At 46.4% G+C, this 25916-nt stretch overlaps 1 protein-coding gene across 1 annotated transcript in view; it reads right to left on the reverse strand.

Annotated features, from left to right (window-relative positions):
- ppip5k1a (diphosphoinositol pentakisphosphate kinase 1a) overlaps positions 1–25916 on the reverse strand; it is a 47290-nt gene that overhangs the window by 2387 nt on the left and 18987 nt on the right. The window contains 21 exon segments of the mRNA XM_045209605.1: positions 374–487; positions 1187–1324; positions 12089–12151; positions 14789–14914; positions 17927–18020; positions 18442–18538; positions 18540–18583; positions 19106–19222; positions 19321–19428; positions 19551–19665; positions 19867–19994; positions 20356–20579; positions 20790–20931; positions 21894–22076; positions 22165–22286; positions 22368–22493; positions 23137–23222; positions 23756–23868; positions 24796–24871; positions 25310–25396; positions 25721–25822. Coding sequence (XP_045065540.1) covers positions 374–487; positions 1187–1324; positions 12089–12151; positions 14789–14914; positions 17927–18020; positions 18442–18538; positions 18540–18583; positions 19106–19222; positions 19321–19428; positions 19551–19665; positions 19867–19994; positions 20356–20579; positions 20790–20931; positions 21894–22076; positions 22165–22286; positions 22368–22493; positions 23137–23222; positions 23756–23868; positions 24796–24871; positions 25310–25396; positions 25721–25822 — 2405 coding nt within the window.

The raw sequence follows: 25916 nt of genomic DNA on the forward strand, positions 1-25916 counted from the left end.
TCGAGCACACCTCTGAAAATCAGGAAATAAGTGGGTTACAGAAGACAATAGAAGACAGCGGTGAGGGAGTGGGAGAGGGTTGGAAACACAGTTAGTCAACACAGGCTGCGGTGGGCCACTGTAGTAGTAAATCACTTTAAATAGCCCACAGAAAGTGGAGCCTAGGGATGCAATTACATGTAAGCCTTAAAATTAGAAATTATAACTTACAATGCACACACACCAGAATAAGACCTACTGATTTTATGCTAGACAAAAAAAAACATACCTTCAACACAAATCATTACTCTTCAATCCTCCCTACTGCAACTCCTTCTCAACAAACTTCCAAACTAAAGTTAAATTAATTAAATGAAAAAGAGTGGACACTCACACCAGGGAGGTCTGTCAGAGCGCTGTCGGGGGGATACGGAGGAGGAGAGGACTCTCTGAGGCATGTAGGAGTCCACTGACGGCTGGTTCTGAGAGTCAAACATGGCCGACAGGGCTGTGAGGAGAGAGGTTGACACAGGGGTGTGATGAGAGATTGACACAGGGGTGTGATGAGAGATTGACACAGGGGTGTGATGAGCGAGGAGAGACGTCGACACAGGGCTGTGAGGAGAGAGGTCGACACAGGGCTGTGAGGAGAGAGGTCGACACAGGGCTGTGAGGAGAGAGGTCGACACAGGGCTGTGAGGAGAGAGGTCGACACAGGGCTGTGAGGAGAGAGGTCGACACAGGGCTGTGAGGAGAGAGGTCGACACAGGGCTGTGAGGAGAGAGGTCGACACAGGGCTGTGAGGAGAGAGAGGTCGACACAGGGCTGTGAGGAGAGAGGTCGACACAGGGCTGTGAGGAGAGAGGTCGACACAGGGCTGTGAGGAGAGAGGTCGACACAGGGCTGTGAGGAGAGAGGTCGACACAGGGCTGTGAGGAGAGAGGTCGACACAGGGCTGTGAGGAGAGAGGTCGACACAGGGCTGTGAGGAGAGAGGTCGACACAGGGCTGTGAGGAGAGAGGTCGACACAGGGCTGTGAGGAGAGAGGTCGACACAGGGCTGTGAGGAGAGAGGTCGACACAGGGCTGTGAGGAGAGAGGTCGACACAGGGCTGTGATCCAGTGTTTCATTAGCCTGTGATACCTTATCTCTGTCACGTCGAGATGTTTCCATGTGGTTTTCCCGTGTGTGTGTAACAGTACATTACCTCTGGTGGTCCTGGAGTGGGCATCTCCTCCCGTCTCACACACGGCGGTGATGAACTCATCCACCTGCTTGAGGGATAGCGAGTTGTGCAACGTCTCCAGCGGGTAGATGGAGGGCACCATGGAGCAGCCTTCGAAGCCTGCAGTCAGAGAGGGGACAGACCCAGGCCCGCAGCCCCACCACCCTTCAGTCAGACTGGGCTAGGAGAGGAGGTTAGAGGGGTCTCTGGCGCAGGCAGGACCACTACTACAGCCAACACCACCTCCCCAGTCCCCAAGGACAGTCACTCACCCTACTGCAGTGGTCACCGACCGTCCTAGTTCTTGATGTGGAGGTCTTTGTTCCAGCCCTGCACTATCAACAGCTGACAGACTGATCACAAAGAGTTTCGTTTGTTAGTGCTGGGCTGGAACCAAAGCCTGCACGCCGGGTAGCTCTCTGGAACTAAAGGTGGAAGGTGAACACTGCACTAATGTTACGGTGTATTTCTGCTACGGTTGGTTTCCACACAAGCAATGCCGGGGAAAGACACAGGACATGCCTGATTCATGTAACCACATACAAGACCATCTCAGACAAAACTACTGTACAACACAAAAAAAACATTCCTTACCCCAGGACACTTCAACAGGTGACTAAAGAAAAAGAAGCACTGTGTTAAGCGATCGCACGTGACCACGTGAGTACTAATCATGGCTTGGCTATATACATTTTACATTTTAGTCATTTAGCAGACGCTCTTATCCAGAGCGACTTAGTGAGTGCATACATAATTTTTTTATTTTTCATACTGGCCCCCCGTGGGAATCGAACCCACAACCCTGGCGTTGCAAACGCCATGCTCTACCAACTGAGCTACATCCCTGCCGGCCATTCCCTCCCCTACCCTGGACGACGCTGGGCCAATTGTGCGCCGCCCCATGGGTCTCCCGGTCGTGGCCGGCTACGACAGAGCCTGGATTCGAACCAGGATCTCTAGTGGCACAGCGATGCAGTGCCTTAGACCACTGCGCCACTCGGGAGGGTTTCCTACCCAAGGCTCTGATGAAGGCGCCCAAAGCCGACACAGAGCGCTCCTTTTTCTATATTTTCCCAGATAGTCACCTGTTGAAGTATCCTGGGGTAAGGAATGCTTTTTGGGTCCAGCACCTGATTCCCTTTTTGTTCAGGTTGAAGAGGGTTTGGGTACACTTTCTTTCTACTGTACAACACGTTTTTATCCATTGTAGCGGACAGACGACTCAAACCATATCCAGGAAGCCAGACAGATATGCACTCTGTCTCTAAACACACACCCTTTTCACACTACCGTGCCGACCCAAACTGTACTGGTTTGGATATTTTCTATGGTGGATGTGTACAGTTCAGCTCGGCTCAGCAGTGTGAAACGGGTCTTATTGGCAGTCAGCAAAGCACCGGAAGACTTCAGACCACACAGCCCAAGGTGTCTACAAAGCAACAAATCATTCCGGTCGATAGACCGTCCATTCAGCGTTCACATCAATCCGTGTGCGTTTCACATCAATCCGTGTGCGTTTCACATCAATCCGTGTGCGTTTCACATCAATCCGTGTGCGTTTCACATCAATCCGTGTGCGTTTCACATCAATCCGTGTGCGTTTCACATCAATCCGTGTGCGTTTCACATCAATCCGAACAACAGTTTACGACCAAGTTCACCCTATTGGGTAGAAAAGCATTAAACAGAGTCTACACCAAGCAGACAGGGAGGCCGGTACTATGCTAAATTAAAATGCCACACGGTTTGAGTATGTTGTATCAGGAACATCCTAGTGGGCAAAACTGGTTGAAATAATGTCAATATAACCAGAAACTAGCTGAAATGACGTAATTATGTCATTTCAACCAGTTTTGCCTGCTGGAATACAAGGTTAGCGCCAAACCACACGCTGGTTAGGATAATATAATATAATAATATAATATAGGATCTAGAGTAGCTGAGCGTAGGGATACTCACCAAACAAGTAAATAGACATTAAATACCTCACAACTGAGATCTCAGATCATCATCACTGACGAAGCTTGATTCTGACTAATTACACGCAGACTAAAAGCATTCAGCCTAAGACAGCATCATTTCAGCCATCTGGCATATAGGCTTTTTTCAATTTCACGCTGTATTGCTATTGGCATTCAAATAAAGTGTTAGATGTCAAATGTCAGTATTGACTTCTTTATATATACAGGTACCTGCCAAAAATCAAGGAAACACTTGAGTAAACGAGGGTACAAAGTATATTGAAAGCAGGTACTTCCACACAGGTGTGGTCCCGTCATGCTTAGGGTAATGTATAAAAATGCCCAGTTGCCCATTTTTTAGCTACCATGGTTAGAAGAAGAGATCTCAGTGACTTTGAAAGAGGGGTCTCAAAGTAGCATAGGGGGTTTAAAGGGTGTGTGTGTCTCAGTCACCAGATCTCAATCCAATTGAACACTAATGGGAGAATCTGGAGCAGTGCCTGAGACAGCGTTTTACGCCACCATCAACAAAACACCAAATTATGGAATTTCTCAAGGAAGAATGATGTCACATCCCTCCAATAGAGTTCCAAACACTTGTAGAATCTATGCCAAGGCGCATTGAAGCTGTTCTGGCGCCTCAACGCCCTATTAAGACCCTATGTTGGTGTTTCCTTTATTTTGGCAGTTACCTGTGTGTGTGTGTGTATATATATATATATGTTTTTTTTAAATGACATTTTACACTTTATTCAGACAGCTGGAAACAGAGAGGAAGACAGGCAAGTGGAAGCACAGTAGGAAGGGTGAACGCAGAGATTGAACCCCGGTCTCCGGTTGGGAGAAGAGTATATGGGGTAGATTGCAACGAAGACACAGAACTTCGCATGGAGCACCGTGTTAGTGCTGGGTTTCTTAAAACGATTCTAACGGGAGATTACATGCACCTGCGTGCTAAAACAAGCTTGTTTGCAACGAAAACCCAACAACAATAAACCAGTGACTTAGCTGATCTTGCGTTGATACCAGACAGCTGCAACTTTCGTTGCCTAGGTTCTCTATTCCCGCCCCCAATTAAATAACATATCAGGAGCATCAGAAACCATAAGGCTGATGACTGTAAAATACTGTAAAATACTTATTATACTATAGGAGTAGTATGCCTATACTTCATTAAAATGTCATCTTAAATGGCTAAATAATGTGTGTTCCATTTGAAATAACTTTATTAGGCTACATTTTTATTCAATAAAAATTATAGATTATATAACGATTTACTTGTTTTAGTTACACATTTAAAATATGGACAGCACAACCACGAAAAATACTATAGGAAACTAGAAATGAATAAGAGGCTGCAACAACATGAGTTTTCCATTCATACAACATGTAGGGTAAATTACCACAGTACTGTAGATTTGCCGTGGTAAATGAAGAAATACTTTATTTCAGTTGTACGGCATAATTGTCATATAGATAATTCGCCCTTGGTACGTTCAAAAGGTAGGATTAATTTGTTCTGATGATAACCACCAGAGGGCGAAATAGTCTTGGAAAATGTTGGCAGCAATCAGGACTAAAAGAACATCAACAACCGCTCTTAGGAGCGGTAAATCGGTGGGCAAAGATGGATGCAATCGAGTTCATCAGTGCGGGTGATTTTAACGCGTATTGATAGTTTAACGAGAGATTACCTTGTGTTAATACGCTGGCCAATGTTCATTGCTATAGGCCGTCTGGGACTGGCCGGGAGTGTTACCGCTAGAGACTACAGCCCACAGGCTCTGCACAGTGTTGACTTCTGAGAGAGCGGGAGGAAAGCCTAAAGGGATCAACCAGTGATTTCATGTAGGCCGCTGGCACTAACGTCGGAGTAGATTTTCATGGGCGGGTCCACACTGCAGTGTCTGTTCAGTCATTGTTGCGCATGCTCCCGTATTAACCAGGGGGTGATATATGACACCTATCCATTCTTCGTGACTGATCGTGGTTAAAAGACCAGCAGATCTATGACTGATTCTGCTACTGCTTCAGTGTGTACAGTACAAACTTGATCCTACGGTCCTAGATTCACAACTGGATTATTTCCTAATTGTTTTCGCCATTTTCCACAGAGGTATAATATAACCCTATAACAGTTATATTGTTCTGTGTTGTATTGACTAGTTTGACATAGTGCTCTCATGCAGACAGTACTGTATGTGGCATAGACAATGCTGCAGTAATCATTACTACACACAGCTGGGTTAGGAGTGGTCCCTGGTGGATATGCTGAGAGCTGGGTTATGAGCGGTCGCCGGTGGATATGCTGAGAGCTGGGTTATGAGCGGTCGCCGGTGGATATGCTGAGAGCTGGGTTATGAGCGGTCACCGGTGGATATGCTGAGAGCTGGGTTATGAGCGGTCGCCGGTGGATATGCTGAGAGCTGGGTTATGAGCGGTCGCCGGTGGATATGCTGAGAGCTGGGTTATGAGCGGTCGCGGTGGATATGCTGAGAGCTGGGTTATGAGCGGTCGCCGGTGGATATGCTGAGAGCTGGGTTATGAGCGGTCACCGGTGGATATGCTGAGAGCTGGGTTATGAGCGGTCGCCGGTGGATATGCTGAGAGCTGGGTTATGAGCGGTCGCCGGTGGATATGCTGAGACAGAAAGACAGAGACATAGAGAAGGCATGTAGATAAATGACATCAACACCCAGGCAGACCACCAAGCTATGCTCACGCCAGGTGACCAGATGAAATGAGTTCTCTGGTTTTCTAGTAATACCTACATAGTGGTTTAATCTCAGACAAGTGGTCTTGTCACATGCTGCACAGTTTTATACAACACAATGGGTCTCATTTCAGACAACATCTGACAACCTCTATCCGCTAGCTAAGCTACATTCCAAACTGCAGCCAGTTCATGGTTCAAAAGATCTATGTTGGCAACAGTCACTCAAATGAAGACCATTAGTACTAAAACATAAGCAAGATCAAATTTGAACTGAACTGCAGGGAGGAAATAAGATTCAGTTAGGCCAAATAATGCAAGACACCTAAAAAAGCCAAACCACACCAATGGCAAGCCGCACTCCCAAAAGTGGCAGGCAAGCATGCGTCAAACAAACCACCAAAGACAAAGCGGCGAAAGTCAACTGCGGCGGCAGTAACTAGCAGCACACCAATACCAAACGAAACCTCAGATCTGCAAGCAGTACAGCAGAGGGTTTAAAGGGCATAGGAGGGCAGAGAGCAGGGGGTTGAAGAGGGTCTGGGGAGCAGGGGGCCGGGGGGCTGACCGTAGAAGTACTCTAGGGGGTCCTGGCCAGAGACCAGCCAGTTACGGAAGAGGCGGAGGTGGTAGGAGCAATGGTGGAGGTGGTGGGTCAGTGCCCCGTCCAGAGAGAGAGGGCGGCCCAGGCTGGCATCAGTGGAGAAGCGCCTCAACAGCTGGGCAACGTGGTGCTCCTCCAAGGGCTCTGGGGAAGGAGGAACAGGAGGAGAGAGGATAGGACGGATGGAGCAGGGGAGGAGGACATGGAAGGGAGGCAGAGGATGACCATAAAGGAAGAGGGAAAAATATAGAGTGGAGGAGGAGAGGATGAAGGAGGAGGAGGAGAGCCAGAGAGGTGGGAGGATGAGGAGGCAGAGGGTGACGATTAAGGATGAGTGGAGGAGGTGAGGATGGAGGCGGAGGAGACGGAGGGGTGGATAGATGAGGTGGGAGGAGAGCAGGGAGGGGTGGATAGATGAGGTGGGAGGAGAGCAGGGAGGGGCGGATAGATGAGGTGGGAGGAGAGCAGGGAGGGGTAATAGATGAGGTGGGAGGAGAGCAGGGAGGGGTGATAGATGAGGTGGGAGGAGAGCAGGGAGGGGTAATAGATGAGGTAGGAGGAGAGCAGGGAGGGGTGATAGATGAGGTGGGAGGCAGAGGAGGATAAAAAGGATGAGGACAGGGGAGATGATGAGAGGATGAGGATAGGAGGAGGGTGAGAGGAAAGAAGGACAGGAAGGGGGGGAAGTGAAAGTGGAGGAATGACAGAGCGGAGGTAATGGGAGGAAGGACAAAGAGGGAGGAGAGAGGAGAGGTAGAGAACCCACTGTGTGGACAGAGAGGGGGTGACTGGGAGGAGGGAGAGAGGAGAGGTAGAGAACCCACTGTGTGGACAGAGAGGGGGTGACTGGGAGGAGGGAGAGAGGAGAGGTAGAGAACCCACTGTGTGGACAGAGAGGGGGTGACTGGGAGGAGGGAGAGAGGAGAGGTAGAGAACCCACTGTGTGGACAGAGAGGGGGTGACTGGGAGGAGGGAGAGAGGAGAGGTAGAGAACCCACTGTGTGGACAGAGAGGGGGTGACTGGGAGGAGGGAGAGAGGAGAGGTAGAGAACCCACTGTGTGGACAGAGAGGGGGTGACTGGGAGGAGGGAGAGAGGAGAGGTAGAGAACCCACTGTGTGGACAGAGAGGGGGTGACTGGGAGGAGGGAGAGAGGAGAGGTAGAGAACCCACTGTGTGGACAGAGAGGGGTGACTGGGAGGAGGGAGAGAGGAGAGGTAGAGAACCCACTGTGTGGACAGAGAGGGGGTGACTGGGAGGAGGGAGAGAGGAGAGGTAGAGAACCCACTGTGTGGACAGAGAGGGGTGACTGGGAGGAGGGAGAGAGGAGAGGTAGAGAACCCACTGTGTGGACAGAGAGGGGGTGACTGGGAGGAGGGAGAGAGGAGAGGTAGAGAACCCACTGTGTGGACAGAGAGGGGGTGACTGGGAGGAGGGAGAGAGGAGAGGTAGAGAACCCACTGTGTGGACAGAGAGGGGGTGACTGGGAGGAGGGAGAGAGGAGAGGTAGAGAACCCACTGTGTGGACAGAGAGGGGGTGACTGGGAGGAGGGAGAGAGGAGAGGTAGAGAACCCACTGTGTGGACAGAGAGGGGGTGACTGGGAGGAGGGAGAGAGGAGAGGTAGAGAACCCACTGTGTGGACAGAGAGGGGGTGACTGGGAGGAGGGAGAGAGGAGAGGTAGAGAACCCACTGTGTGGACAGAGAGGGGGTGACTGGGAGGAGGGAGAGAGGAGAGGTAGAGAACCCACTGTGTGGACAGAGAGGGGGTGACTGGGAGGAGGGAGAGAGGAGAGGTAGAGAACCCACTGTGTGGACAGAGAGGGGGTGACTGGGAGGAGGGAGAGAGGAGAGGTAGAGAACCCACTGTGTGGACAGAGAGGGGGTGACTGGGAGGAGGGAGAGAGGAGAGGTAGAGAACCCACTGTGTGGACAGAGGGGGGTGACTGGGAGGAGGGAGAGAGGAGAGGTAGAGAACCCACTGTGTGGACAGAGAGGGGGTGACTGGGAGGAGGGAGAGAGGAGAGGTAGAGAACCCACTGTGTGGACAGAGAGGGGGTGACTGGGAGGAGGGAGAGAGGAGAGGTAGAGAACCCACTGTGTGGACAGAGAGGGGGTGACTGGGAGGAGGGAGAGAGGAGAGGTAGAGAACCCACTGTGTGGACAGAGAGGGGGTGACTGGGAGGAGGGAGAGAGGAGAGGTAGAGAACCCACTGTGTGGACAGAGAGGGGGTGACTGGGAGGAGGGAGAGAGGAGAGGTAGAGAACCCACTGTGTGGACAGAGAGGGGGTGACTGGGAGGAGGGAGAGAGGAGAGGTAGAGAACCCACTGTGTGGACAGAGAGGGGGTGACTGGGAGGAGGGAGGGAGGAGAGGTAGCACCCACTGTGTGGACAGAGATGAGGTGACTGGGAGGAGGGAGAGAGGAGCGGTAGCACCCATTGTGTGGACAGAGATGAGGTGACTTGGAGGTACAGTAAGTTACTGCTATTTCTAACAGTCAACCATCTCATGTCAACCATCCCATTCCTCCATGCTCTGGACCAGCTACCATAAACGGCAAAAACCTTCAAGCAATATTCAGCAGACCCCATCCAACCCAATCCCAACCATCCCACAGGTTTGCAGAAAGGCCTCAGCAAAATCTTCTCCATCCAACTATCACAAGCATTGACAGAGAGCAACGACTCAAAATCCAATAGATGTAATAGCGTATCACATGCCTCCACTGCAGTCTCATCTTGGTTACAGAAAAACCTCTGGGATACAATCCATAGGTTTAGAAGACAGAAATAAAAATTCAATGAAAATCCACAGAGGAAATGTCAATATTGCTTTTGTATTTAATGCATTTCAATTTTTAACAGCACTGACTAGTTTCAAGTTGAGAGACCACAGAGGAGCATGTGATAGAACTGAATAGGTTCAAAACGTTGAGACGTGGATCTACACATGCTTCATTTGTAAAATATGTATTCACAATGACACTAACATTCAAATCCTAGAGAGAAAAGGACACTTAACCTGGCGTCCAATAAAAATACACTACACGAAAGCGGTCCACCGTGCATAGCGTTTTTGCCGTGCCACAATCATTTTGTACAGGTTGCATAAAGCTGCAGTTGGATGTAAACCTTAGCCTCATTCCTTACTGTACCTGACACAGGCCACCACAGAGAGGGAATAACAGCCACAGCAGACGTATCATCCTGTGTCCCTATTAAAGTCAATATATACACACACAGTTGTGAATTAACATGCTTCAAGTTGCGTCATTTTTTTCTCTCCATAAAAGCAATTAGATGCTGTGTTCATGTACTGAAATGACATTTTAAGGGCCTCATTTATAAACGTTGCGTATGTACAAAATATACCCCGAAACATGCGTGTGCCAGTTTTCCTTAAGCTTCCTTAACCAAACTTTAGACCATGCGTACGCACATTTTCTAGTGGTTGAAGTATTGTATTGCAAGCAGACAAGTGAAAACTGGAAAATATAATAACAAGATGCAGCCATCTGCCATTAGCAAGAAGAGCAAAAAACTGTGTTTTATTTTTGGAATCCAAAATAATTAGACATAGGAATCATTGCAGAATAAATTCCTCACCTTTTCTGGCCTTGATGGGTTCATTTTCCCAAAGTAGCTATACAACAAATGACCACAACTGTCTCTCATAATTGGACCGACTATCCTAGTAGGCTTAAACAGACAGGCTATGTACAGTACTTCAAGTTTTGCTATATGAGATCCATAGGCAGCACAGTTTATAATACACAGTCCAATTGAACAGGTGGTCTTCTCCAGAACCTGCTATTCTCCAGAAGTGGCTCTGCCCTCCAGCAGCGATGGCTGCAAGGGTGGGAGTTGTCCAAGTACACCTGTCCCTGTCCCTAACCAACATCCCTACAGTCAGAATACTGGACCCCACAGGCAGTTGCCCAAGTACACGTCCCGGCCGGGTTGTCCTTGTCCCATCGCGCTCTAGCGACTCCTGTGGCTGGCCGGGCGCATGCACGCTGACACGGTCGCCAGTTGTACGGCGTTTCCTCCGACACATTGGTGTGGCTGGCTTCCGGGTTAAGCGTGCATTGTGTCAAGAAGCAGTGAGGCTTGGCGGGGTTGTGTTTCGGAGGACGCATGGCTCTCGACCTTCGCCTCTCCCGAGTCCGCACGGGAGTTGCATCGACGGGACAATTGGATATGACATAGTCGGGGAGAAAAAGGGGTAAGGGGACCCCACAGGCAGTGGTCAAGTACACCTGCCCCTGTCCCTAACCAACCTCCCGACAGTCAGAATACTGGACCCCAGAGTGTGAAGTATGCTCAGAGCAGGTAATCTACTGTTTTCATGTGTCAATCTAACTATTCTTTTCTCCAGGTATTTGGTGATTGGACATGGACTTCCTCCTGACTGCAATGAAGGTAAGACTAAAAAGAAAAGCCTTGATGCCAGGTGCGCTAGATTAGGGTTGGAGTGAAAACCTACAACAGGGTTGGAGAGCACTGCAGTCTATGGTACATAGGCCCTCTCATATAGAGTTTATACACAGCAGTGTGTTTCATGTTGTAGTGGCCTGCGTGGTTTAGAGAGCATGGTGCTTGGATTGTGGGTTCGATTCTTTCTGGGGACTCTCATACCAAAATGTAAAGGAGCTTCCAATATTTCTCTCTCGAAAACCAGTTCTTCCTCGACCGTGTTGCAAAATATAATACAAAATGTCTGAACCCCTCCAATGTAATGATCATGTTTTAACTTTCACTACATAGTTTGTAGGTCCCAACCAGGAGGAAAATATTTTAAAAACGGAAGAGTGAATTGAATTCTCATTTTCGGTTTAAAAACATTTAGCTCCCGTTTGGTGCCCACTACCCAGTGAATATATCCAGTGTCTCAAGGAAAGTGTACAAAACCCCAAGGTACTGAAAAGGGTCCTGGAGAACAATGAGCTATGCATTTCACAAGCACAATCAAACAAACACATTGGTCATATGCAGATTCATCCATCTCATGACAACCATACGTGGTAAAAAAAAAAGTATAAAAATCACACGTTAACCCTTTCCCCGTTTAGCAGTAACCGCCAATCGTTCTGTCCCAGTCAATCTAGACTGCAAAACAGTTAATTCACTTATCCAGTCACCTATTCAAACGTGAGGGGTATAAGTTGTAGCTTAGGTTGCCAATGCAGGATATTGAATGAGAATAGAGGGGACTGAGTCACAAGAAACAGGGGAAGGGTTAGGAGTTGGTGGGGATTTTTGGTTGGTGTTTTCAAGAGATGGTTTCAATTCACATATTCAACATAGATAATATGTATATACACACATCCAAGGTCATATATACACATCTATCCACTGAAAAAACATTGAATCATTGGGTGAGGGTGACAATTTTGTACGCAGGATGTTACAAACAGAATGTGGGGTAGTGTTAAAGTGAATGGGCAGACAAAAGAAAGACTGAAAAACCCAGAGGGTTGGGAAACATGGTAGTAACGGCCACGTGAAGTAGAACCGAAAAGTACAAATAAAGAGAGATTTCCAAAGACATGCAAGACAAACGGAGGTGGAGAAGTGGAAATATACTGGAAAGAAGCAGACGTACCATTAGTCGGATGCTTTGCAAACGACACAGAAAATCTCTTTACTGCCGGCATAGACAACAACTCTGAGGAAATAGAAAAAGGTCACTAGTGTTACCATCGGTCACAGAGCACCTGTACAGGGTGTGTACACTGGCTGTCTTGGTGGGAGGGGTGTTAACGCTACTTTCAAATAGTTCTTCTGGCATTAGGTACAGTGCTAAAGGTGTGAAGCATTTAGGGGCCATAGCAGAAAAGTACAAATGTTATTCCATTTGAAGTGTTCGTGGTTCTAAGGTAAGATGAGTTAAGATAAAAAAGGGACATAAGAGGGAAAGACAGGTAGGATCTTTTGTAGGAACACGCTAGATGGTCTAGAATTGACGAGGTACAAGGTATGTTAGAAGTGCTGGTGTTGCCTAATAAGCTGATACTTTCAAGATCAAATTACAGGCTAAATGGATGAAAATCTCTCATGGTGACAGGATGAAATGAGATGGCTCGAAATGTAGGAGATGGAAGACAAAAAAAACATTTCCCGTCTTGACAACTTGTCAGTGATTAGGGACATTTTTCTGTCCGTATGATGGAGGCCTATACAAGCCCACAACTCCAACCACTCCCTTCAGATGTGTTGCATCCCAAATACAGGAGAGAGATTTGGTGCGTTTGATTCAGCTTGCCCATTCCATTGTGAATTAGGTTATCTGCCCTCCAGATGAGCCACGGTGCCAGGCAAACTATATCAAAAGCTTGGAGTTTTGTTCGAAGTAACAAAGCATTAAGACTGACAGCAGCAAAGTACTGTTCAAAACCATAATTTTGCTGGAAGGAGGCCAGCTTCTCAGACACATGCACACACACACACACACAAGCACACACACACACACTAATCATGTCAATCTAGGTTCTTCAAAGGGACTATATTTGAAAACACAGTGATCTCAGATTCAGGTTTTTTTCATGATCACCAACAAGAGTAAGGACACGGATGATATGAAAGACTTAATGGAACAACAGACATGATGAACGTGACACGACACTCAGTGAGACGCAACAAGACAACCGAGAAGATGGCAGCCCAATCGAAAAACAGCCGAATCGAAAAATAGCTATGACAACATCACAGTGACACCATGTGGACAGCCAAGTACAGACAGATTTGTCGTCCCATGTCTGATGGTCTAGGTAACACAAAAGACAATGAACAACTCAAAGCCCAACCTCCGCTATGTAAAGTTGGTATGTACAGGTAAACACAAAATGGCATTTAATGATGAGGGCATTCTCTCCATAAACCCAGTAACCCATAAACGTCATTTAGGTTCAAACAGATCCAAATACAGATTAGCCTAATCACACATATGGGTGTGCCTTTTGTGATATCAGCGCAAATATGTGCGTATATAGATTATTGTAAGAGCAAACCTATGTCCAAGTAAGAGTATGGCCAATGGCATACTGTGCTCGTCATTGGATGGGACCTCTGCTAAATCCACTACTGGGACTATCTACTAGAGCTCCAGAGCCATCTGCTGACCGAGTCTCAGAAATACATTCAACTCTGATCAGGAAACCATGGGAATGTTCTAGAAAGAATTTGAATTAATATATATATATATATATATACACACATACATACATACACACATATATATACACACACACATCTTACAAGTCTATTTAGAATGTATTACAAGTCAACATTATAAATAGGCCTACAGATTTTTTTATATCTCCATTTAACTGAAGATAAAGCTGTATAAATGGACATTTAGCTTAGTTTCCTACTGGACACCGTTGATATGGAAGCACTAAAGATATTTCACAAGAAGTCTATACAGATATTTCCTAATTCTTCTGAGCACTATGTGCCAGCAGGTTAACATTGAAGGAGGCAGGATACCTACAGTAGTGAGTTAGATAAATGTTCTGTGTTAGACTTATTGCATGTAAATAGTTGTAAGACCATGTTAAACAGATATGAATACCAAAACATGAACCATGCAACAAATATGAGATCACAACAGTGGTGTAATATCTGGCTTAGGTCAGGGTTTCTAAGGGAATATGTTCCGCTGTGGTTGCTACGATGTGGCCCCAACTGATCTTTTCAGGCTTTGTCAGTCTTTAAGGGAGCAATGATATCTTATGTTCCATATTCCAAAAATGGCAAAGCTCTTTCACCTGGGCGCCACACTCTTTCTACGTGTATCAACGCAGGCTACATCGTGGTCTTGGCAAGACAACAACAACAACTTGGCTACTGGCTAGAGCGGAATACAAACTGGTATGCAGGCTAACAAAAAATGCTAAGGAAATGACCATTTTCACACTATTGTGCCGACCTGAACCAAACTGTGCTGGCTCGGATCATTTATTTTCATATTTCTCCTTGACAGCATGGTTCCAGCAACTATGGTGGATATGTGACCAGGCCAGCTAAGCTTGGCTCAGTACGGTTCAGCTCAGTAGGGTGAAAAGCCCCAAGGTGCACTACAAGCATGAAGGGAAACCTGCCCTGCTTGGTGTGTGACTATGCAATGTGAGGGATGGTATGGAGGTCTGGTGGCCAGCAGTCTAATGCAGGGTTAGACATCCCTGGTCCTAGATAGCCACAGGGGTGTGCAGGACCAGGGTTGCCCACCCCCAGTCTAACAATACCCATCCATTGTGTGTCTTTCTAGGCTAGAGGAAATATAAACAGGATCTTAGCCACATACCGTCTTTATAGGACAGGCTGCCCGAGGAGAATTTTTTTCGGTGTGTGCGTGCGTAGTCCTGCAGGTTGGGGGCGCTAGAGGAGCCTCCCAGGACGGTGGTACTGAAGAGCCCCGCACACTGAGAGCCTGTGGGAGAATTAGTCACCACAACATGCAGTTATTCAAACAATGCTCTGAATCAGTTAGCAAGGGGGGGAGAGGGGCACTTATCAGACCTGGGTTGAAATACTGTTTGAAATCCTGTCAAATACTATATATCTGGGCTTGTTGAGCTTATCTGGCGCAAAGGAACCAACGGAATAGTTGCAAAAGTGGAAACCCCGCCCATCTGGCACTCACTCTAGGCAGACTAGAGCAAACACTACCAGTATTTGCAAGATTTCAAATAGAGTTTGAACCCAGGTCTAGTAGTCACATGACTCCCCATACCAAGGTCATTCAACATCCTGACTCCTAACCTATGCAAGGCTAAGGGATCTACTCTAAAAAGACTTATGAGCTACTAGGCCTATTTAATACCCTTTTCACATTAGTGTGCCGACCAGACCTCACTGGCTCTGGTAATATGTGGTTCGGTTGGTAAGAGAGTGACGCTAGCAATGTCAAGGTCAAAGGTTCAATTCCTGAAGGTATCACACACACATAAAAAATCATGTATGCACTCACTGTACTGTAAGTTGCCTTGGATAAAAGCATCTGCTAAGTGGAATATTATCATTATAATTTTATTTTGATTCAGATTTTCTTTTCACATTATCCTTTCCAGCACAGTTCCAGCAACTATGGTGGGTGCGTAACCAGGCCAGCATGGCTCAGATGAGTGGTGTGAAAAGTATTTAAGTCGGTACATATCACTTCATAGTTACACAGATGTGGTCAAACATATTGGCACCTTTGCACGCTTCACTATTTCTTCTAAAATAAGTTGACATTTAAAAAACGTTTGTTGTTCACACGTATTCGTTTGGTTTACAACTGCACATGATAAAACTTTTTTTTTTAAATAAAAACTTAAATTTAGATTTTTCACTTCAAAGTTTTAAAAAATGGCCTGGACTAAATTACACAAAATTCTAATTAATTTGGTTGGAGGCAAGTGATTCTTGTTTATGTGTAATTTATCTCACCTGTGGTAAGTTGCAGGTGCCTACCGGGAAAAATAGCAATTCAATCAGTTTTAAAAAGAGAAACATCCTTCTCCAGTAAGGAAAATGCCATTGTGCATCTCAAATGGAACCCTATTACTTCTTAATATGTTGTTAATGACCGTGGCCCAGCTGATTCAATGTTATTAAGCTAATATTAGTATTCAAACCAGTAAGTTCAAAGTAAGTTTCTCAATTGTTAGAAAAATCCAAAGTAGATGCACTTGGAAATTCAAAATAATTGTCATTAGGATGGTTAATCATATCATAAAACATCAATTTTTACCAAAACTATGGTATCAGAATATCAGTGACAAGATAACTACTCATCGAGCAGCCGAGGACCACTGTACATCACTACAATCTTACAACCGAAAACCTGGCTACCACTTGAATAAGCCTCCAGTATAGTCCATAATACCTAGCTAGGCCTCCAGTATAGTCCATAATACCTAGCTAGGCCTCCAGTATAGTCCATAGTACCTAGCTAGGCCTCCAGTATAGTCCATAGTACCTAGCTAGGCCTCCAGTATAGTCCATAGTACCTAGCTAGGCCTCCAGTATAGTCCATAGTACCTAGCTAGGCCTCCAGTATAGTCCATAGTACCTAGCTAGGCCTCCAGTATAGTCCATAGTACCTAGCTAGGCCTCCAGTATAGTCCATAGTACCTAGCTAGGCCTCCAGTATAGTCCATAGTACCTAGCTAGGCCTCCAGTATAGTCCATAGTACCTAGCTAGGCCTCCAGTATAGTCCATAGTACCTAGCTAGGCCTCTAGTATAGTCCATAGTACCTAGCTAGGCCTCCAGTATAGTCCATAGTACCTAGCTAGGCCTCCAGTATAGTCCATAGTACCTAGCTAGGCCTCCAGTATAGTCCATAGTACCTAGCTAGGCCTCCAGTATAGTCCATAGTACCTAGCTAGGCCTCCAGTATAGTCCATAGTACCTAGCTAGGCCTCTAGTTTGTTCCATAGTACCTAGCTAGGCCTCCAGTATAGTCCATAGTACCTAGCTAGGCCTCTAGTATAGTCCATAGTACCTAGCTAGGCCTCCAGTATAGTCCATAGTACCTAGCTAGGCCTCCAGTATAGTCTATAGTACCTAGCTAGGCCTCTAGTATAGTCCATAGTACCTAGCTAGGCCTCTATTATAGTCCATAGTACCTAGCTAGGCCTCCAGTATAGTCCATAGTACCTAGCTAGGCCTCTAGTATAGTCCATAATACCTAGCTAGGCCTCCAGTATAGTCCATAGTACCTAGCTAGGCCTCCAGTATAGTCCATAGTACCTAGCTAGGCCTCCAGTATAGTCCATAGTACCTAGCTAGGCCTCCAGTATAGTCCATAGTACCTAGCTAGGCCTCTAGTATAGTCCATAGTACCTAGCTAGGCCTCCAGTATAGTCCATAGTACCTAGCTAGGCCTCCAGTATAGTCCATAGTACCTAGCTAGGCCTCCAGTATAGTCCATAGTACCTAGCTAGGCCTCCAGTATAGTCCATAGTACCTAGCTAGGCCTCCAGTATAGTCCATAGTACCTAGCTAGGCCTCCAGTATAGTCCATAGTACCTAGCTAGGCCTCTAGTATAGTCCATAATACCTAGCTAGGCCTCCAGTATAGTCCATAGTACCTAGCTAGGCCTCCAGTATAGTCCATAGTACCTAGCTAGGCCTCCATTATGGTCCTTAGTACCTAGCTAGGCCTCTAGTATAGTCCATAATACAGTATCTAACTCCAGGTTGATTTCTATCAGAAATAGACAGTGACAGAGCACCATTGCCACCTCTCCCTCTACCACTATAGACTTTAATGACAGTTGGGGTGATATGGGTAAACACAGTTTCCATAGCTACAGTGTAAGGGAGGGAGTAGGGTAAAGTTGCCCCTAGACACTGCTCTTAGGTTCATTTTGCACTAATGGTTAAGGATTGGGGGAGGGGAACTGATCCTAGATCAGCGCGTGTAAGGGAGCAGGGAGGAAGGAGACACCCACCTAGACCACTCTGCTTCATCTCAGGGGACTGGCGAGAGCAGGAGGGGAAGAGACGGTAGCTGCCTGCTTTGGATGAAGACGTCTCCGACAGGACCTGGGGTGACACACACACACAGGCACACACATATGGTAAGGAGCTAATTCAGAGCGTCTGACGCCATACACAGATCCCCATCACTGGCTGCCAGACTGAAGGACCACATGTGACCTCTGTCAGACAGACAAGGAACTCAGAGCAACAACAACACAGCAGGACAGCCCTGGCTTATGGCCGGATCCTAACTCAGGGAACACAAAAGTCTTACATTGAATATCAATAGTCTAAAGATGCTTGCACTCCTTGTCTCATCTTTCACTATTGCTACTACTACTACTAGTATTACAACTAGTACTGCTAGTATTACAACTACTACTGCTAGTACTACTCCTGCTGCTACTACTACTAGTATTACAACTAGTCCTACTACTACCTCTGGCTCTATTGACAATAGAAGAGTGTGTGTGTGTGATTTTACCTCCATAGACCCAGTCTTGCGGTTGTGAATCAGAGGGGATCTCCGGTGGATGCCCATTGGCTCAGAGAGCGGTACGGCCCGGTCGGGCTCAGTCACGTGATAGATCCTCCAAGCTGCCAGGGTCTGTCTGTTTCTGATCATTCTGAACCGAGAAAGAGGGTGCCACAGACTAAGCACAGACATTGTGAAAACGAAAGCGCGCTCGCGCACATAACACATTTATATCTATAAAAACACAATGACACAATATACCGTACCCACAAAGGGCATTGATGTACCACTATGGGCGCTTTCATATTTCCCTGTATGATCCGGATGCTGGATAGTTTGGTACCCTGATCCACGCTATAAAGCATGTGTGAAACGCAAACCTTGGCTGAAACGAATCCTGGACCTGCCCGAGTGGTGGGTTCAAGATCCAGGACCAGAGTACCAGGCTTTGTGACACGGCAGCCCGAGTAGCGTTAAACTTTTGTCATGTAGTCATGTAGAATGTGCATCTTGCAAATTGCACTGTGAAACGGTTATTTTCAGATCTTGTAAAAGCAAAATATATTTTGTAGAATTCTCAGAAATGCTTCATTTAACCAAACCAGGGTAGTGAATTTCAATGTGAAAACATCCTATTAGATTAACATTAGGACCAGACATTAAACACTGTTACCTCTGCGGAGGCGGGACGGAAGCCGAAGCCCATTGGTGCATTCTCCTCCTCCTCGCAACCTTTGACCCCAGGGCTGAAGTGAAGCTCCACATGAAAACGCTCCTCTGACGACGGGTCCTGAGGGACAGCACAAAGAGGGGTTAGTGAAAGAAAGGGAAACACACACACCCCTACACACTCACTACAGAAACACACACACACACACACACCACTACCTTGTTGTTGTCCTCATACAGCATGATAACTATCTGGGTCATGTAGTTGAGTTCAGAAACGGCACCAAGGTAGTCCATCGCCCGCTTCCACTGCTGGTCCTTCTCCTCCTGTAACACACACACCAATTATTGGATAGACTGTAGTTCTGGGTAATGTAGTTCTGTAGCAGTCATTCTGGGAAATGTAGTTCTAGGAAACCGTAGTTCTTCTGTGGTAGTTGTGTACTTACGTCGAGCAGGCCTCCGTAGCGGAAGGTGCTGAGTAGAGAGTGGACGTGACTCTCGCTGGTGAAGTAAAGACGCGTCCGGACGTGGCGACCTGGTGACATCACTCCTCGAGAGTACCTGAGTCGCCAGAGAAAACATGTTTTATTATTTTTATTTAAGTTGCCATCAAACATGATGGACCCTGCAAACAAAGACATATTGGGACATAATTGACTGAGCTACAACTTCACGTTGCAGTTGCCTTTAGATCTAGGATCAGACCTTAAATCAGCGTCCAGGTGCAACTTGACTATTGTATGCCTGTGGGTCAAGACTCACAATGGATGGAGTTTGTTGACCGACTCATCCTCGTGGGTCCTCTGGAGGTCCAGCTGGATCTTCTTGACCAGAGGTAGGCAGTAGGCGTATGCTATGTCCAGCTTCTCCACTTTATTAATGCCGTATTCCTGAGGAGAATACACAAGTCGTGAGCAATACTCGCTGCCTAAGACGCACAGGGGTCAGAGCATTGCAATATACAAAGTCTGAGAGCATCTAAACAGTGACTGGTGTCCATCAACACTAGGTATGAGGATGTCAGCCAGAGCTTGTGACACCCTGTGGAGTTCCAGAGTATCCATCTATCGCTTACGCAACTGACCCACCCAACCCTCCCTTCCTCCCTCATCTGTGGTTTGATGATATCAGTGAGGATGTGTGACAACCTGAACAGCTCCAGAGTATCCATCCATCCCTCCAAAACAACCATCCATCCACCCATCCACTCACCATTCCATCCATCCACCCCTCCTTACCGCCCTCCCTCACCTGTGGTATGATGATGTCGGCGAGGGCTCGGGACAGCCTGAACAGCTCCAGCGTGTCCTCCAGGCCCAGCGTGGCGTTGTGCTGCACGTCGTACTTCACACAGTCATAGATGTCCGGGATCTTGCTGATGTCGTAGCGGCCGCTCTTCATCCGGAAGTCCCGCTCCAGCTTGGACCAGCGCTGCAGCATCAGCTCCAGAGTCTCACTGTGGTACAGCTGCAGGTCTGGGGGTCAGGGGTCAGGAGGAGGGAAAGGAATAAAATGAGATGATGAGAAGGAGGATGGAGGGAGGAAAAGAGGAGAGGAAGTAGCGGAGAGGTAGGAGAAACACAGTAGTCTGGGATTGGTACAGATCCACCTCGCCTTGTGCTGTACATTGCACCGAGCTGAAATAACACAATCACAGTGCTATGCTATGTTAACAAAGGGTGTACCTGCAGATTTGGGGTCCTCTAGTCTCTTGCGTATCTGGGAGGTGAGGCTCTGGATGAGTGTGTAGACCTGGTCGCATGTCATCACAGGGTTCTCCACAATCCTCATAGAGTTAACCACAGAGGCTGCACCTGTAGGGGCCAGCTGGATGGACACAAACACACACACATTACTCGCTGAAGAACAAAGAACATTATGCAATAATGAACAGCTTAAAACATCTAAATCCTATTTGCTTTCATTACAACCAATTACAGAGCCCAGAATGATCAAAGTGCAGTGCAATAACAGAGCAGAACAATTTCCATCCTCCTGAAGCAATCACTAGTCTCTACACACCACTATTGATTTTGCCTAGCTTCAGTGTGACTTAACCTAGCTTCAGTTTGACTTAGCCTAGCATAAGTTTGACTTAGCCTAGCATCAGTTTGACTTAGCCTAGCATCAGTTTGACTTAGCCTAGCATCAGTTTGACTTAGCCTAGCATCAGTTTGACTTAGCCTAGCATCAGTTTGACTTAGCCTAGCATCAGTTTGACTTAGCCTAGCATCAGTTTGACTTAGCCTAGCATCAGTTTGACTTAGCCTAGCATCAGTTTGACTTAGCCTAGCATGTCTTTTACCATTCAGTAAGACTCATTAGAAAGGATGAGGAGGAAACTAAAAGCTTCAGAAAGGATTGGTGGAAAAAGAGAGCTTGTTCTGTTTGCAAACCTCATTAGGATTAAGCCCTTCCGGAGGCTAGATTTACTGAACATTGTAACAATGCCCATTTCTTTTTCACTCTAACCTCTTTTCTTTACAGCTTGCGTGTGTAATGGAGGTAGTATGGTGAACTACCTATGCTTTCCTGATAAGACTCATGTTAGCTCCCCAAGCTAATGCCTAGGCTAGGGCACACAGACGACTTGTGTTTGATACCTGGGTCGTATTCATGAGGCACAAAACCGATGAAAACGTCCCGAAGCAGATCGAATGGGCAGGTACTATCTACTAGCTTGTTTTCCTTTTCCATTGCACAAAGTTCTGCTACGGTGTGCCCTGAACACTACCCAGGTCGGTTGCACTTGGTGATTGGCTGAGCAGGAATTCATTGAAATCAATTACCCTATCGTAGTCCTCCTCGGTGAACTCCTGGTCTTTCTGCATGATCTCGTGGAGACGGGCCTTGACGCGGTGCTGGCAGCCGCTGAGCGAGTCGCTGTCGTTGTCCAGCAGGCCGTTCATGTTGGCACTCTTCACCATCTGCACAAGGATGGGCGTCAACTCTCCCTCTAACGCCAGCAGACCCTGCCAGGCAAACACGCAGATAAACACATGTACACACACAAACAGCTGTGACCTCTGACCTCGGACCCATGTGACGCCTAGTGGTTACCTTGGCGAAAGCTGCGGCGGTCATCTGCACTCTGCCCTCGTCAGACGCGTAGATCTTGAGGTCGTGTCGGTAGGTGCTGTGTAACCGTAGCAACCCGCACCCAGGGAACCCAGCGTAGTCTCCTAGAACGACAGACAATGGTCAGATGTTTTTTTCAGTGAACAGAGTTGGCAACAGTGTTTTGGTGCGTGTGTGTGTGTCACCTTGTCCTCCCGGGTACATGCAGCGGAAGGCCCTGCCCAGCTCTTCAGCCTGTACCCTGCCTGCCGGGGTCAGCTCCCCTCCCCACTTCAACACCAGTAGCAGAGAAGGGCACTCCTTACGTGTGTCTGTTGAACACCACATCAGCTTAACTAGCAATCAATTCAATCCTTCGTATTGTAAAACCTAAATTGAATGCCCAGGCTGGCTTTAACTGTGTGTGAAGTTGAGTTTGGTTGGAGACCAGTACGTATTGGACTCAGGCATTTAATACAATTCCTATCACTGATAGCCCAGTTTGAAATGACAACACTTTTGTTCCATTTAGCACAAAGCATTTGTTACAAATGGAGAAAGATTCCACAAAAGTAACTACAGATGGCCTAGCTACCACTCTGTGATAAAACTCACTAATTGGCAATACCGACTGTGTGTTTGACATGCAGGGCTCAAACATCTAGTGCTAGATAGAGAAACTATGACTATGAACTGGAGCAGAGTGGCTATTTGATGTGTTCATGTGAGGATAAACTGATACCCAGCTCTTACTAGAGACCAGTGTTTATTTGCTAGAATGTCATGTGATATCTGGCAACCATAAGCTACAGATGCTTGCTGGAGGCTTGGCATGTAATGGATGTTTTACAGTAGAACACTTTCTACAAATGCAACTCAGACATAAGCTAAAGTACGTGGTGCTGGTGGCTTGGGGAAAACTACCCCCTTATGAAAGTAGTAGATGTGAAATGTTTCCCTCGGTTTTCTCCATACCTTCCTCCTCGCTGGATGTTTTGGGCTGCCCATGGGGCAGGTAGGTGATCTGCACTTTTCGGTTGATCCCGGAAAAGTGGCCATACCTGGAAAAGACAGGAATAGGAAAAAGGGAGGACCATTTGTTATGACTGTCCCAATGTCCAGTCAATCATGCATTGAATAGCCTGGGTGTCAGTCTGTTTCTGCTTCAGCCAACTTGTCATTGTCTAGCTAGCCAAAACGTGCCTGGAAATCAGGGACTACGCAATGATAGTGTTGTCGAATGCAGAACCAGTCAGTCATGCAAAAAAAATGTAAACAGCCTCAACTTTGTTCTGGCTGCTTGTAGATCATGTTTCATCATCATGTTTCATCATCATAAAACTTGCACATTTTAGGAAAAGCATCTAGTTCAAAGGGAACTGATTCACTCTTCCTCAAACAATCTTTCAAATGTCTAAGAGTTACTTTACAGCTTTGTGGATCGCACAGACATGATGTGCTTTGTCCGGTTCATATTTTTCGGCAATCTAGTTCTGATGATTTCGATAGAACCACGACGGCCCAGAAAGTCAAGAAGCCCCAGGTGAGATTGTGTGCCTAATAACAGGTTGGCCTAGTTAAACACGTCACTCACATCTCCAGAACGGTCTTCAGCTGCTCCAGTTTGGATTTCTTCTCTTCGATCTCGCAGTCTTCTCTTCCATCACCCAGTTCTAGCAACAGTTGCCGAGCTATGTCCAGCACCTCCTAACCACACAAAGGAGATGGACAAAATGACTAAGCTTTTAACTGTCTTGTGGTTTAAACAAACAAATGGACAGTTGAAATTAGTTGTGTCAAATGGGATTCCTACACACAGCTTTGGCCCTCTAAACACAGGAATTGATACGTTTGTGATCAAAGAGCGGTGGGGTAGCTAACTAACTGTAAGTAAGTTAATTCTTTCACCCCACATTTTGCCAAGTTAGTTATATCTTACTAAGTACAGATGCAGTCAAATTAAGTGAAAAATCTCAACAACAAAAATATTATTCTTGGTCCTATGCAGTTGTTATTCAAACACACACACACATAAACAAAGTTTTCAATTTCAGATGAGAAGAAATGGTGAATCATGTGTGAGTAATTCCCAATATATCTAACCCACATCTGTAAGTAAGTTAACCATAAGTTATTTACAGTTAGTTAGCAATCCCTCCTACACTCTTTTGCTAGCTACCGTAACGTCTCCAAAAATGACGAGGTGGCCACAGTTGTGTTTACATTTTACCAAAATGTGACGTACACTAATCCACTTTCCATGCGTATTGTCCTCCTCCAAGGAGGACATTCTTTTCACAGTCTTGTGGTTAACACAAAACACATGTACAGTTAAAAGTTCAGTAAAATCACCCGTGTCAAATGTGATTCACACAAACATGACTGGAATTGATTTATTAGTTGGCTAAAGTGGGTAAAATAACAAAGATCAACAGTGAAGTATATCCCCTAAACGGCTACATACTATAGAAGAAACAAGAGAGGATATCATTTGTATAATATCAACGTTTCAGTAGAGGCCTTTCCCAAGACTCCAGAGAGAAAGGCCTCTGTGCTGAAACGTTGATATTAAACAGTAAATTCTAAAGCTCTCTTCTCGTGTGGCCTTGGTGGTCGCTCCTTCTATATAGTTACCTGCAGTTGTTTGGGCTTCTTCAGCTTCAATTTCCCTGTCTTGTAACCTCCGTATTTGTCAAACAAATCAAAAAACCTGTTGAGGAGAGATATTGTTTTTTATACCAAATTTATAAACAAATAAATAAGAGATCAGATCAAAGGAGATTGTTTGAGCTAATACACTTATTTTGTATATTTACATTTGAGTTATTTAGCAGATGCTCTTATCCAGAACGACTTACAGGAGCAATTAGGGTTAAGTGCCTTGCTCAAGGGCACATCGACAGATTTTTCATCTAGTTGGCTCGGGGTTCGACCCAGCGACCTTTCGGTTACTGGCCCAATGCTCTTAACAACTAGGCTACCTGACGAGTCGTCATGGAACAGTGGATGTCATGAAGCTTAATGGCTGGTAATTGGTCAGGATTATTATGACACGATTTAAAGACACAATAAAGGTTGTTTTTTTTACGCTCATGACTTCCAAGGCATTACACCTAGGCTTTACATGCATGGTTACCAAAGAACTCACATTGGATTCCGCACTTCCATCTTCATCTTCTGCTTAGGAGTTCGGTCTCCGTGGCGGATTATTGCGATGACACAGCGTAACTCCATCCTGATTGGAGGGAATGTGACAGTAAAGGAATATGAGTGAACAATGGCAGATTGGGTAATGACCTTTACCCCATCACTGGCATGTCTAAATAAGCAGAACCTTCACAGTGAAGCCTGTTATCTATGAGACAGCAGTGGTTTTGACATTGTGGCTACAGTAAAGCTGTATGAGTGTACATTTGTCTACCTCAAAGTTTTTGCATCTACAAGTCTGTCTTAGCAAAGTATTTCCGATCATATGCACTAACATACTAGTGTCGGTCTCTGTGTGTGTGTGTGTGTGTGTGTGTGTGTGTGTGTGTGTGTGTGAGAGAGAGAGACTCACATGGTGCCAGACGTGGTGGGAACGATGGGGATGTCCTCAGCCTCAGTAGGGATGGACCAGGGGATCTGGAACTGAGGCGCCAGCTCCCTCATCACTATATTACTGCAGAGGACAAGGAAACATAGTTACCATCATAGAAATACATTCTATTTCTACGGTTAACATACTGTCAACATGGACATTTACCAACATCTGG

Source organism: Coregonus clupeaformis, chromosome 30 (assembly GCF_020615455.1).
Source record: "Coregonus clupeaformis isolate EN_2021a chromosome 30, ASM2061545v1, whole genome shotgun sequence".
Lineage (NCBI taxonomy): Eukaryota > Metazoa > Chordata > Actinopteri > Salmoniformes > Salmonidae > Coregonus > Coregonus clupeaformis.